This window comes from Pundamilia nyererei, unplaced genomic scaffold (assembly GCF_000239375.1).
Source record: "Pundamilia nyererei isolate P.nyererei 1_Seehausen unplaced genomic scaffold, PunNye1.0 scaffold00038, whole genome shotgun sequence".
In the NCBI taxonomy this organism is placed as follows: Eukaryota; Metazoa; Chordata; class Actinopteri; order Cichliformes; family Cichlidae; genus Pundamilia; species Pundamilia nyererei.
Genome location: NW_005187439.1, coordinates 2,648,203 through 2,662,104, shown reverse-complemented (window position 1 = coordinate 2,662,104; position 13,902 = coordinate 2,648,203). Strand labels below are relative to the sequence as shown.

General features: G+C 41.5%; 2 protein-coding genes across 2 annotated transcripts in view; both read right to left on the bottom strand.

The window, feature by feature from the left end:
* The window catches only part of LOC102215436 (outer dense fiber protein 2-like), an 11,674-nt gene extending 4,906 nt beyond the window's left edge, over positions 1-6,768 (bottom strand). The window contains exons 1-10 of the mRNA XM_005730571.1: positions 6,500-6,768; positions 6,185-6,301; positions 5,154-5,293; positions 4,014-4,143; positions 3,772-3,903; positions 3,450-3,524; positions 3,302-3,373; positions 3,094-3,210; positions 1,427-1,600; positions 765-874 (exon numbers count right to left, since the gene is read on the bottom strand). Coding sequence (XP_005730628.1) covers positions 765-874; positions 1,427-1,600; positions 3,094-3,210; positions 3,302-3,373; positions 3,450-3,524; positions 3,772-3,903; positions 4,014-4,143; positions 5,154-5,293; positions 6,185-6,301; positions 6,500-6,613 — 1,181 coding nt within the window. The 5' untranslated portion in view covers positions 6,614-6,768. The remainder of the gene's footprint in view (positions 1-764; positions 875-1,426; positions 1,601-3,093; positions 3,211-3,301; positions 3,374-3,449; positions 3,525-3,771; positions 3,904-4,013; positions 4,144-5,153; positions 5,294-6,184; positions 6,302-6,499) is intronic.
* A 2,352-nt stretch (positions 6,769-9,120) lies between these two features.
* Positions 9,121-13,791, bottom strand: seta (SET nuclear proto-oncogene a). Its single transcript, XM_005730570.2, has 8 exons — positions 13,459-13,791; positions 12,306-12,363; positions 11,446-11,588; positions 11,208-11,311; positions 10,969-11,082; positions 10,324-10,494; positions 10,101-10,232; positions 9,121-10,004 (listed from the first exon to the last, which is right to left on the bottom strand). Exons 1-8 carry the CDS (start codon positions 13,529-13,531, stop codon positions 9,981-9,983), a joined length of 819 nt encoding a protein of 272 aa, XP_005730627.1. The 5' UTR covers positions 13,532-13,791; the 3' UTR covers positions 9,121-9,980.
* Between the last annotated feature and the right edge of the window lie 111 nt (positions 13,792-13,902).

The window sequence follows — 13,902 nt, the reverse complement described above, 5'->3', positions numbered from 1 at the left end:
TCTCCAAAGCACTTCCATTTCCTCCTCCCATGGAAGAGTCGGCTCTGCCACCGTGGCTATTCTGGAGGACGTGGACCAGACCAGGATATCTGGCTGATATCTGGAGGAACTGAACCAGCTCAGGGCGAGCTCAGCCGTGCCTGGGGAATCCTCCAGATATGGACCATGTGATGGCCCCGCTGCCCCCAGCTCTCTTGCTAATACTGGCTCAAAAAAAGTTCTGTTTGTTGATTCCCCAGACTGTCCCATAATTATAAAAACAAAATTTCTTACATATCAAATAAGGAGACAGACATTTCTATAGTAGATAGTGAAAAAGCAGAGACTTTTTGTCATGTAATTGTTTATCTGTTACTTAATTACTTTGGTGTACTATGAAATAGAAATGGCGAGGGTTCCTTTATCAATAAGAAAAGTTGTCCAACTTATGAAAATACAGTTACAAAGTCTAAATCTATGTACTCCTTCATATTTTCCAAAGCTGTCTAGTGGGCCGGATTTGAGTCTTTGCAGGGCCGATTCTGGCCCTCAGGCCTTATGTTTGACACCCCTGCCTTAGACATCTCATTGTTGTCATCTTCCAGGTCTCCAGCAAATCAGACAAAGTTGGACTTGAAATTCCTTATAAAGACATAAATTTCAAACTGACCACGGCCGCCTTAATTTTCAGGGTGACTCACATTTTGTCCGATGATGCTGGGCTACATTTATCGATTTATTTACAGAAACAAGAACTAAATGAGTGTTTCCATGAATGCACTCACTGTTTGAGAGCAGAGATTTCCTGTTCTAGCTGTCCTTTAGCCGCTGCCTCCTTGGAGTGGCGGAGGCACCAGTCACTGGATGTGGACAGAGCCTGAGCCAGCTGGGACTCCTTTAAGAAAAAACAAAAACACTCAAACACTTTCTTCTTTTGTTTTTGACCTTATTTATTATTTCAAGTGCTCCTCATAAACAAGTCACCTTCAATAAGGTGAACAGGTGAAAGAGAATGAACAGAGTAAGCAGGAAGTGTCTGTATGCCTGTTACAGGCTCAGTCAGACTGCTGTTCCTTCAGCAGGCAGTCCTCACCTCTGTTGCTTGCGTGTTTCACTGGAAACTTGCCACTTGGCCAAGCGGCTCTCCTTTGAATCAGATTTGCATAAACCACATGATCGGACAAGACACCGCAGAGAAAACTCATTTGCATGCAGAAGAAACCACACAGAGGTGTGACGGTCACACAAAGGAACCAACATGTTTTCTCCACCACCTTCTCCATCTACAATCTACCGCAATACCAGAAAATGACGAAATACTGTGAAAAGATTTTTAAAAATATGGATTGGAAAATAGCTTTTAGTTCATCACAGGATATAATGTAGGTAATGTGTGACTTTAGGAAACCAGTGACCAGGTTTAATCACACGAGCTGCACATACTGACCTTTTCCTGAAGTTTGTCCGCGAGCCGCCTGGCGGCCTCCTCGGCTCGCTCTCCCTGCTCGGTGAGCAGGGCCAGACTTCTCTCCTCGGCCTCCCTCTGCTCCCTCAGAGTTTGCAGCTCCTCCTGAAGCACCTGGAGCTCCTTCTGCTGCTGCTCCTGGCTCTGATGCATCCTCTACACAGAGAGAGAGAAGCAGGAAAGCTGGTTTAAAGAGTAATGAATGCTAAAGGATGAGTTTAGGATTCTGAATTACCTTCACTGGCAAAGTGTGCACATCAAAAGACTCTTGTTGTTACTTATTCGACGATTTACAACAGATACATGAAAGAAAACATATGTTCAGAACAAGGACGAGGGAAACAAAGCAGCTAAAGTGCTGCTATAAACTTTAAAAAGATTGTGCCAGACTTACTTGTCCTGGGAAGAGCCTCTTTTGGCTTAAAGAAAGAGCTTCAGTGTCTGTTTTGTAACTGAAAGGTGTGAACACTTGTATATTTGTGGCCAGTCTAAACCCATTACTGAACCACACTCATGAAACCTGAACATGAGCGTAGTGGAGGCTTCATTGCTCCAGGTTTTAGTCACATTTCCACAGAGATCATCCATAATGAAAACTGCAGTCGCACAAGTTTCCCTTCTGTATCAGATCTGTGTGACTCAAACGTTCACAGAGCGTGTCAAGATATCTCAATCGTACAACATGTAATACATGCAGCCTCGCAAAAAAATACAGGAGCAATGCACACACTTGGCACGATAACTGAGAGTCAAAGGAATATTGTTTCATGTTCTTACACATACGTAAGTCAGCTCTTACTCACAGGTTTCAAGATTATGCAGCTGTAATAAATCAGCCCTCCTCTCTCTGAGCTGTGAGATTGATCCAGAGCCTCGCATTTATTCGCACACAGTCCCAGAGGCCTTCATGTTAGAACATACTGATTCTCCTTCAGCTGGCGCTCACTGACCCTAACTGCTGTTTCTGGGGAGAAACGTGTGCCAGTGCCTACACTCCATTATTATTTCAGTAGATTTGTTGCTCCCTCATTGGGTCAATCTTTTTTTGACCTGCTAGTTTGTGCTGTTTTCAGCAGATTGCAGATTCCTCCAGGAATTGCAATAGTCATTTGGTGTTAAGTTGGTGTTGATGTCTGGAACAGTGTAAACACTGGATGTAGTAACTTCACCCTGGGGGTACAGGTATTAAGATTAGTCATATATCCTGTTTACTGAAGTTCACAGCTAAACAGGTGGAATGAATTAGAGTTTGGAGGAAGCCACACAGTGGCTGATGGTCTGGTTGTGTTTTTGCTTTTACTTTTTTATTCTTTACAACCTTCATTTTATTATATATTGTATATTCATTCAGTGTAACTTGTTTTCAGGCATTTTTAAACGTAGATGAAAATAAAGTGTTACAAGTATTTGCTATGGCAGACCCCAGGTTTTGCACCAAATATGTCTTTAGATACCTTCATGTGGCATTTTTGGCAGTTAAATTGCAGAACTTTGCACTCTCACTTGTGCATTTTTTTGCGATCGCATTAATTGCATTGACTAGTAAATGTGGCCTGAGATATCAAAAGGGTTTTTAAGTCTTTGGTTGTAGTCTATGTCTGCTTGTTCCAGTGTGTTAATGCATATGATCGCGTTCTGTGTTAACAGACCTGAATCTGAGCGGCCAGTCGGGTCTTTTCTGCCTCTGCTCGGCTCAGCTGAGACTCCAGGTGGCTGCGAGTTGACTCCAGGATTCTTGAAAGCTCCTCGGTTGTCTTCACATTGTCCTGCAATGAGAGAGGGAAGCAGAGGATGAGCGGGAGAGATCATTAAGGGTGCGCACGTCTGTCTGAGAGGTATCAGTTAGTTGTGGAAAACCTTTTCAAAGTCCAAATGCTCTGCAAGCTTTGAGGCCTCTTTCTCCTTGTGGGTGAGTTTGGCCAGAAGGCGCTGCAAAAGAAGAAACGTCTTCTCAGAAATTTTCTCTGATGTAAAATGAGGTAAAAAGCGGGTGATAATCACTCACCATGTTGTCTGCTTCACTGTCGGCCAGTTTCTTTCTCAGGGTGTCTGTCTGTTCTGACCTCACCAGCGATTCCCGCTGTGGATACAGTAAAAGTCAGGAGTGAATAAAGGCACGCTGACAGTCCCACTCCTTAATCTCCAAAAGTTGATTCTGTTCATCTGGACGTAGCGTTTTGTGGGAGTTTCGTCACTCATCCAAGTGACTTCTTCAGTCTCAGCTGAATGCAGGTTTCCCCGATCTTATAAACAGTATATTTGCATAATGACTGAAACCAGCCCACTGAAGGAACAGTGGGCTGGGGATGTTTGTCTTCTTCCTGTACCTCATGTTCACTCCACTCTCTGAGGAGCTGTCGGAGGCCGTGGTGTGTGTTATCAAACATCTCGATCTTTTCCAACAACAACTTCTGCTGCCGTTCCAGAGAAGCTGCGTGCAGTTTTGACGGCGTCTTGTCCTAAAACATAAATAAACATGTACATCCAAACATGTCCTAATCTATTCCTTCTGCCTCATTTCTTCATCCACTTGATTTATCAGTAAAATATCTTCCAGTGCAGGTTTTACCTTGGCAAAGCTGTCCATAGTTTCCTTCAAAGCTGTCAGCTGATTGGCTACAGCTACGCCGTCAATTTCTGCTTCAACGAGGGCTCTCAGGAGCACATCTGCCCCTCTGTGTTGACCTCGAGAATCTGACCTGTAAACAAAGCAGATCTGAAATATCATTGTGTGCATCAGCAGAAAGTATATTGGAGTAAAAGTTGGCCTTATTATTCTCGTTTCCTCTACTAGAGTATCGTTGCAGGAGTCACTGAAAGCTGAAACTTGTATTTCCTTGTGCTAAATCCACTTGTTCTCCTTCTCTTCCCCTGACTGCCAACACTGTGTGATTCCTCTGGTACCCAGTCCCCGTTCCAGTTGACCTGCATCAATCACACCACCTGTTTAAAGGTGCAGCAGTTATTCAGGGCACCCTTGATTCTGGGTGAGCATCCTTCTGCTACGCCATCTTTCTCAGTGTTGTGCTGGTAACCATGCACACTGGTAGTTTATCAGGCATTTGACATACTAATCTCTACCAATACAGGTGCGTATAGTTCATTAAGTCCACAGGTGTCAAACTCCAGTCCTTGAGGGCCGGTGTAGTGAAACTTTTCCATGTGTCCCTGCTGTAACACACCTGAATAAAATTAGTAGGTCATTAGCAAGACTATAGAACTTGACTGCTGTCCCTCGAGGACTGCAGTTTGACACCGCTGGTTAAGTTCATTAAATTGTAAAATAAATAAAATTAACTAAAACACCTTAATCTACGAACATTAGCTCCCAAGAGGTAACTAACTCACTGTTAGTTCTCCTCCTTTTATTGCTTTACAAAGATATGTGTAAAAACTTGTTGCCACCCATTAAAGAGACTTCTGCAGCGCAAAGATTACAGTAGAAGACTTTTGTAGTAAAAAGTTTTTTTGGCAGATTTACCAAATGAAAAAAAATCTGATTTAACTGCATATTCTTCCATTGCAGCTTTTACATTATAGGAATAGGAGAAATGGCACTCATCATCATGAATTCGTTCAGCATTTGTTTCGTGCTCCTGTGAGAAGATTCAGAGAAACTGTACCACTAAACCATTTTGGTTAAACTTCCTCTGGATATGAGGTCAGTAGTACAAATGTTTGTGTGTCAGACTGCTGAAGCTGTACGTACTTCCTCAAATGGCGAAAGCTCTCTTGCTCTCTAAGTAGGATGCTGAGGTCCTTGGACACTGCATCCAGCTCTTCCTCCTGCTCCTCTGCTTCGTTCTGATGTCTGATCCCATTTTCTGTCTGATGCCGCACTCGGCTCGTCTAATCACGACAAACAGAAATACGGTTCAGGGATCAGCCTCAAAGAAGACAGAAATAAACTGAAAACAGCTGCACCTACCAAAAGAAACAAGGTACATGTTCATCAAAGTATCCTCGACTGTGTCTTAGAAAAAATAAAATTATGTTTAATCCTCAAATTAAAGCCAAAAAGGTGGTCCTGTCTTAGGCTCTCTATGATTAATACATCCCAGTCAGTGAGGGGTTGACCAGATGTGTCTGTCATATGCAAATATTATTTAGGAGGGGAACTCCTTGCTCTCTATGATGTGCAGGGTGTTGTGGGAGTTGAAGTCTTTTAACGCCTGCTACATTAGCCACTGTAGCAGTTGTTCTTTGTGTGATTAAGTGTTTGTGGGTTAAAATGTATCCAACTCCTTTTATTCAGCTCATTATTTTTATTTTTTCTATGTCTGTGGATATTTATGACATTTTTCTCTTGCTCTGGACATCATTTTTAAAATCCTCAAGTCCCATGGTTGTAGTTTTTTTATGTCTTGCTTAAATTCTACTTATTTTACTTCACTTCTACTTTTTCTTGTAAATGGCCCTATGTTGTGCATATTGTGCCATCAGTGGCAGGTAGACAGCATAACAGAAAAACATCGCTCGAACATGTCAAAATAAGGAATATAAGCTCAAAGTGATATGTGAATACTCTTTGCGTGGGTAGTTCGGATGGTCCATGGTAATGGATATCAGCTACCTTTGTTAATTTGTAAATCAGCCCTGAAATGAGAGTATAGGTTCTGGTTGTAGTCTTTTTGATACTTTCGGTACATCTGTTTTGTTAAAGAAACAAGCTGCTGCCAGAAAATCTTTCCTCTCCACAGATCCCAGTACATTTAATAGAGATGAACAGTAATAAGAGACCTGGCACTTGTGGGAGTCCACATCTCTTCTGCAGGACAGCCTTCCCGGAGGAATCCACGGCTTCCGGACCTTTGGTCTACCTCCGTCGCCCTTCACCTGGGCACCTTTTTCCCGACTCTTTAGAAAAGGTAAACAGATTCAGGTGAAACGCTTCAAGACTTAACGTAGCGTCCTGTTCCTCTGGAAACTCTTTGAAAGCTTGCGAAAAGGTGGGGCGAGGGCTGTCTAGAAGAAAACTAACAAATCTTTGCAGCAGAAATACGACATGTGATTAACATCAGCAGTATTTTCCCCGAATCTATAAAGTACAGTAACCTGTGGGGTTTTGCTGGGACTCCTCCTCATGTGAACATGTATAGGTGTAGTCTCCAGTACGTGGAGGTGAACCGGTGGCGGCGACGGAGGTGAATCCCGGGTTTTCATTCTCATAGACCCCGTTTGGGCACATTAATGACCCGTTAAAATAAGTATTAAAAAGCACATTTTTATCATGATACACAGTCTGCTTCCAAGATGAATCTCGGCTTCTCCCAGTAAAGAAAACGGTTGTTTGGCTTGACAAACGACCGGCCTGATGATTGGCTCGGTTGCAAGATCCCGCTTTGTGATTGGTTGAGAGGAAAGTTTTGTGCAAGCGTTGTCCGTGGTAACCATTAAAAGTAATCGTGAAGTCCACGCTGCCTTTAGGTGGTGTCGGAAAAAATCCAAATTAATTAATACCCTTCTTAAATGGTTTCACGCTTCAATTCGAATAGGAATAATCTATCTCTTAAACTTTATAAAATGAGATCAGTTGTTACATATTTATAGCAACAATGGAGCTGCAGCAGATACCTTTGTTATGACGGTTTCGGGAATTCCGTTTGAAACCATGTAACGTGAACGCAGCACAAAACCGTTATAACAAAAAAAAAACCCAGACCAAAAAAAATGAACGTATTGTTAAATGCTTTACTTTTCAAATTCAGATCATGTATACTGGTGGCTTTTCTGCTAAAGTAAATAGCCGTTTTCCAGTTAAATAACACCGCAGTGTTCGACGTCTGAGATGAGCTAGAGATGAATCCACTTCCTGTTTATTTCTGTGGCACTTCCGAATCTTAAGCTAACACGTTTATACTAGCCAGCCGCTCCAAAGTCCACCAATCGAAACGATATAATAAATGTACACAAAAATTTAGTGGTCAGAGATTTATATGTTTTATCATTTGTGCTGATATCTGACAGCCAATTATTGATTCTCGCTCCATGCGCCGTGTCAGCTAAAAACAAAGCTGCTAAGAGTTTCAGTTAGCTTAGCTTGTGGTTAGCCTTCCATGTGCGCGTGGCTGCTAACAAACATGCTGGGGCAGTACGTTTTCTTTATGCTCCTGTTTTACCCCAGTGCCCACAAGCTCGGTGAAGCGTGTGTTGCGGCTGCTGCAGCGGAGGCACAGGACCGAGGAGCTAGCAGCACGGACACCCTGATCCTGTGCAGGGCTTGCGGACACGAGTTAGCACTCGGGACGGACATCCGCTCCGTGCCTAGCCGGCTGGCGCTCTCCAGCCGCAACGACACGCTGCTCGGGGGTCGAAGGGTTAACGTTCAGCTGTTTGAAAATCCCCACGGACACCGGTTTGAGGTGATCACGTTCAGAAAAGCCGACGTTACTCAGCACTGGCCGTCAGACAAGCGCTTCTCCTGGTTCCCGGGGTTCTCCTGGACCGTGGCCACCTGTCCCAGGTGTAACACTCACCTAGGTGGGTAAACCTACACATCAGGGTTATTACAGTTAACTAAACTCATGTGTGAGAAAGCTAAATCGAAACGTCGATCTACTGATCGAGGAAATAAAAACTTTAAATAAATTAGAAATAAACAACTATAATAACTCTGTTTTACGTCTTTATATGTTAGTTGTATATTTTTGTGCTTTACAGTCATATAAACAAGTTAATCCAATATATTTAAACTGTATATTAGTAGTAAAACCTTATCTAAACAGATGAAAAATTATTGTTTGCAATCTGCCAAACTATTTCCTATCTGCGTATCCTGGATAATCTTCTTGACATTTTGAATGACCTGTTTATGAAATGTTTTATTATGCCCCAAAATGAGCGACTGAGCCATTAGCGCACCACAAGAAAAGTTTTCCAGGGGCAGAGCAGAGGGTAGTTTTCCCATAGACTTGTAAAGGACCAGAAGTCCCGTTGAGGCCACAAGATTTACCCCCTGGTGGCCTTTGAAAAGAATGCAGGTTTAAGGCCTTGTGTTATACCATCTGTGCCACAATCTGAAACATGAATTTGATCCCTTAGATGACTGCAACTCAGTCACATATAGAGCCCTACCTGGCCACAACTTTAGAGATATGACTAGGCCTTCTTTTAAGATGCTTGTTTTGAACAAATTTATATAGGTTAGATGTTTCCTTAGATACTCACCCCTTACTTTTTAAAGGTACGGCTGACTGCATTTGTGTGTAATGAACGTTGGGACATGCACATTTCTTTCAAGTGTGTTTTTTATCCAAGCTAAAGCACTTGAAGTTATTAAATACAGATCTGGAAAATAGTTCATTTTTAAGTCGGGATTTAGTACATCTGAATTCAGGCTTTTATGGTTAACCTGCACTGACATGTATCCCACTTCTCTGAAACACCTGAACAAGTTACATCTTGCTTTCAGGTAACTGATTTTGTCACTTTTCTCTAGGTTGGGCCTTCCAGCCAAGTGACTGGCCTGACAGGATAACAAAAAGCAAATTCAAGGAATCGGAGCACACCTTCTTGGCTTTAATCACCCATCGCCTACTAACAGAGGACTTTGCTTCCAGCCTGCTTATGACTCCAAAATCCTTCTCCAGCTGACAGACTTTACAAGTAGTTAACCCTGGTGCCTTTGCCACTACCTGAATTATATTTTCTTAAATTTGAATGCACCCACACATTTATACACAGTAAGTTTTATTATCGTAACAAAGCAAGTTGTACACCTCAAATTTAAAACAATTTCTTCCCCCCCACCCCAAGCGAAAAAGGAAAAGGGGTGATTAAATGTAAATTCTGAGATAACAGGTCCATTTTTTAAACCCATGAAGCAGTGGGGGGCAAAATTTACAAGCTTGTTTTTTTTTTCCATTTTGTTCTTTATTAAAAATGTCATTTCAAATCTCATGGATATCTGTAAAACAATACAATGAAAAAAAAAAAGTCCCATAGAAATGGTGTCAAAATAACCACTCTCCCCAATATCCAACATACTCCTGCCCCACCCTGCCCTCCCTCTAAACATTACAAGTCAAAGGAATGAGCTGGTACTCATTAAGCACGTAGGGGAAAATAAGTTTTAAGGATTCAACATCCCAAATGAAAAAAAAAATAATAATAAAATTTAAAAAAATGAAAGAAAAGAAAATATTTAGAGGTCTGCTAGCGCTAGGTCACTACACCATGGCTTTAATCAATTTACCACACAACCTTGAACAGAAGAACTTCTGTGTGAATAGTCTTCAAATCTACTTAGGATGCCGTGCTGATTCTATTTTTTAGACTTTTTTATTATCATTTTTAGATGACTTGAGGGGGATGGTACTCAAAATTCAGGGCAAAGTGCCATTTGCCTTAGATGAGTCGAGGGATAACAAAAAATGGCACCAACAAGTGAAAGAGGCTTCAGAATGGAAAATGAAGCACACACGGATAAAATAAAAAAAAAGTAACAAAAAATAAAATAAAACCTTTGCTCCCGAACACGAGTGGAAAAACTGAACAGGGAATAGAAGGTTGAGGGTCTTGGTAAATGGTGGTTTTCTTAGTCATCTTCTCCCTCGTCGTCCTGAAAGAGCGAGACATCACACAGTTAGCAAGTGAAGAGGGAGGGGAGGTGACCCCGCACCACTCACATCAATTTTCTCAGCTTTTAGTAGATTACCTCTCCATCTTCTCCATCATCCTCTTCATCTTCCTCGCCATCTTCATCTCCTTCCTCATCAATGTCCTCCAGACCCTCCTCATCCTCTTCATCTTCCTCACCTTCACCCTCTTCATCCTCCATATCAGGAACCTAGAGATGAGGAAATCTTAAGCATTTTCTTGCTCTGGATTGATGAAAGATGTGAGAACATTGTAATACAGACTAAACATCATAAACATACCAGGTAGTACTGCAGAGGGTTTGGCCAGATGTCATCCTTGATGACCTCCCCGAGCTCATCAGCGCCCGCGTCGGCATGATCAGTGAACCAAGTGAAGAAGCTCTCTGGTTCTTCGTGTTGCCTCTTCCTTCCTGCTTTGTTCTGTGTCTGGCTGGAGCGCTTGGTCAGGTCCTAAAAACATCAGGAGTTACCAAACAGTTTGTGACTGGTACAGGAAAAAAAATTCTCAGCACTACCCATTATCAGCACATTACATTTAAAACTAACAATGTGAGATATAAAAGTCACAAACTCACTACAATTCTGAATAAAATCTATAAACTGTAGATTTAATAGCTCTGGGTTATGAAAATAGAGTAGTCTTTAACCTGCATTACTACTTCTTTGCCAGCAGAGGGCAACTCCTTATGATCACATTTCTGACTTATCTCTGGTCTCTGTAAACACCTCACTGATGAGTCTATGGTCCCAGTTGTAGGTTTAAAGTCTTATCCAAAACAAAAAATTAACTTCATTATGTCAAACAGGAGTACTGTCAATCGTGAGTGTTTAGTCAATGAGCTTGCTCTGGCACTGATAAACATGATAGGTCAAAGTGGTGATCCACTCATTTACTTTGGTTGACAAACTGAAAGCTGTGCATACCTTTCCTGATTTCCATTTGATTTCTGTTGACTTTGAAGATGGGTCTCCGCTCTCATTCAGATGGAACTCTTTGGAAAGAACTTTGTTTTCGAAGTACGGATTTTCATCAAAATACTAAAAAAAGGAAAAAGAAAAATTAAAAATGCACCCAGGTAAGAAAACTTGCAAATAAAGGAAAAAATAATTTTAAAAAATAAAAATAGTCACTAAAGTGTTACGTGAAACCATTAAACACTTACAAAATCTATTCTGTAGCCTGACTTGATGTCTTCAAACTCCGTCACCTCCACTCGGCTCAGGTAATGAAGCGCTTCCTCATCTTCCTCCCCCAGTAGGGCTGATACTGTAGGAAGAACATATGGTTATACAGATTTAAAACTTGATTCACTGTCCACATCACTCACACCTGGCACTGTGATGCCATTTTTAAATATAGACAAATTAGAGTAATAAAATTTCTTAAGATTATCTGCTTACCCTGTGGATGGTTGACAAATGTGGTGACCCAGAAGTTGGGGATTTTGGCGATCAGTTCTGACCTCTTTTGAAAGAATGGCTGACGGAGTTTGTTGTATTTCTGTTCTACTTTGAGGATCTCCTCACTTGCTTGCTCATTCAACCTGAACAAGAAAAAGAGAAGTTTAAAATTTGCACAATCCAGGTAACCAAGTGTAATGTCAACATATAGATAAATGCTATATTTATTTACATATGCGTGTCCAACAGTGGACAGTGTTGTGCCCAAACTTTATTTGCATTTTGGATTTATTGATTATTTAAAAAGGGTTTATTGTCTCATATGCTTTCACTTTACCTTTTGGAACATCATCCAATTTAGCTCAATTCACATTCATTTGAGTTGTACTTAAAATTGAAGGAAAACCATTCAATTTAAAAGAAAAGTTTCATTTTTCTTCAATAGAGCCACAACTTTTTTAAAGCCCAAACTCTGCCTTACACCAAAACAACCCAATTTACATTTCGACATATGCCTATTAAATCCCTCACTAAATTATATTTAGATGTTTAATTATATTTAATTGATATTTTACTTTATGCTCTAGTGTCATTTTCACCACAATGAACAATGCTGCCTTGCATTTCAATTTATTCAACCCTTCCACTTTAAGCTATGTCATATTTAATATTCTGGCTGTTCACTATAATAACTGCATCTTAATGCAGTTCAGTGATTATGCAGGTTTCCAGATTGTAGCATATTAATTTAGCGACATAGTTCCTCTTTTCATCAAAACATGTAGCAAACATCACCGAGATTTCTAAAAGGCAGAAAATCTACCCCTATAAGGACACGTTTAGCTTAAAAGGTTTATTACCTGTCAATTTCATTTTGAACTTCATCAATGTGTTCAATAGCTTCTTGCTGCTCTTTCTCTGTGGGAAACAAAAAATTGTTAAAAGATTATTATATGCAAATTACACACAGCAACAGTCAAGTAGGACCTCGATTATCCATTTATTTATTTTTTACTTTCAGTCAGTCCTTCATACAAACTTATTTTACAGAGAAACTAAGTTTGCCATTATTTGAAAATTTACACCAAATGTAATTTTATACCAACACCTACCGGAGAGCAAATAAAACCCAACTTAATTCTGCGTTAGTACAGTGTAAGTAAAGATATATGCCTGATTAAATCCCCCGGAGGTTAACGTAAGGTATGCGGCCAATAGCTGCAGCTCTAGCGGCTCAGACACTCACCGTTTCCTGCCGGCTGCTACCTATAAGGCCGCGTGGTTTAAATGTGGGACATCTGAGTGCACACACACACACACACACACAGCCGCGATAACATGAGGGACCAAAACCGGGGACAGATGCCAGAATACCCCCATTACTGTGAAACCGTCCCCCATACAGTAGAAATCCTGTGTGTTTTCGTCCACATAAAATAATTATCCGGTTCACCTGACTGCGTGACCAGTTGATTTAAATGCATCTTTAGCGGTAACAAAACACAGCGTCGTCTGCTAGCATTAGGTAACGTTACAACAACAACACACAGGCTGGCTAACTGCTAATTGAAACGGCCAACTTTAACCCTTTTAAAACAAAAAATAATCAGCTGCAACCCTTTATCGGATAGTGTGGAGTGATTTTACTCCCAAACACAGAAAAATATTCTTTCAAGATTACACACGGACACTCAGTTAGGAGCCTTCGACATCACTGGCCACGCTGATGATGCTAAATTAAGGAGCTAACATGGCCTCTCAGCACCGGTCTGAATTGAACAACAGAAGGCAAGAGAGCGGCATGTTAGCTGCGGAGCTAGCCACCGTTAGCGCAGCGCGAATACACGCAGCAACCGCTGTGGCCAGCCATGAAGAAGCTCCCGTGGCGTGATGCAAAAATCAAAGCAGTGCACAAAATAATTAGCAGGAATAATGCACAAAGTGGCAATGCAAAAATATGTTAAGAGAAGAAAGTGAAAATGGCGGTGAACAGGAGGCCGCCATTCCCCTTACCGGAGGTCTCATCCGCTCCGTCATGGTTTGAGTTCAGCTCCTTTTTACTCACTTTTGCCGCCGAGGCCGACATGTTTTCGCAAGCTGGGGTAACTTACAGACGTCTGAGAAAATATCTGGTAGCTTTGAATCCGGTTTCTCCTTAAACAGGAGAACGTTTATTCGGCGTAAAGTTCAGCGTGCAGAAGCCAACAACGTGCTGCTTTCCACACAATGTAGCTGCCGATGAGCGAGGAAGTCAGAGCAAGCGCCGCTCACGCGCTCCTTTCATTACGAACACGCCTCGCCGAATGGAGAAGACCAGCTCCGCCTCTCAAAATAGGTCTTACTACTTGGCTCCAATTTGCTGATTTACCGCCGTCTCTTCTCTTAAAATAACACCAGAAATGAGCAAAACCTGCAATTATCACTTTTATTAATGTCATATTCGATTATGAAATTAAC

Excerpts from the sequence above, each read along its gene's own strand:
- seta (XM_005730570.2), bottom strand. The coding sequence starts at position 13,531 with ATGTCGGCCTCGGCGGCAAAAGTGAGTAAAAAGGAGCTGAACTCAAAC. Across the intron at positions 11,083-11,207 it reads CAGGCTACAGAATAGATTTT|TATTTTGATGAAAATCCGTA; the intron begins GTAAGTGTTTAA and ends TCCTTTTTTTAG. Across the intron at positions 10,495-10,968 it reads TCAAATGGAAATCAGGAAAG|GACCTGACCAAGCGCTCCAG; the intron begins GTATGCACAGCT and ends TGATGTTTTTAG.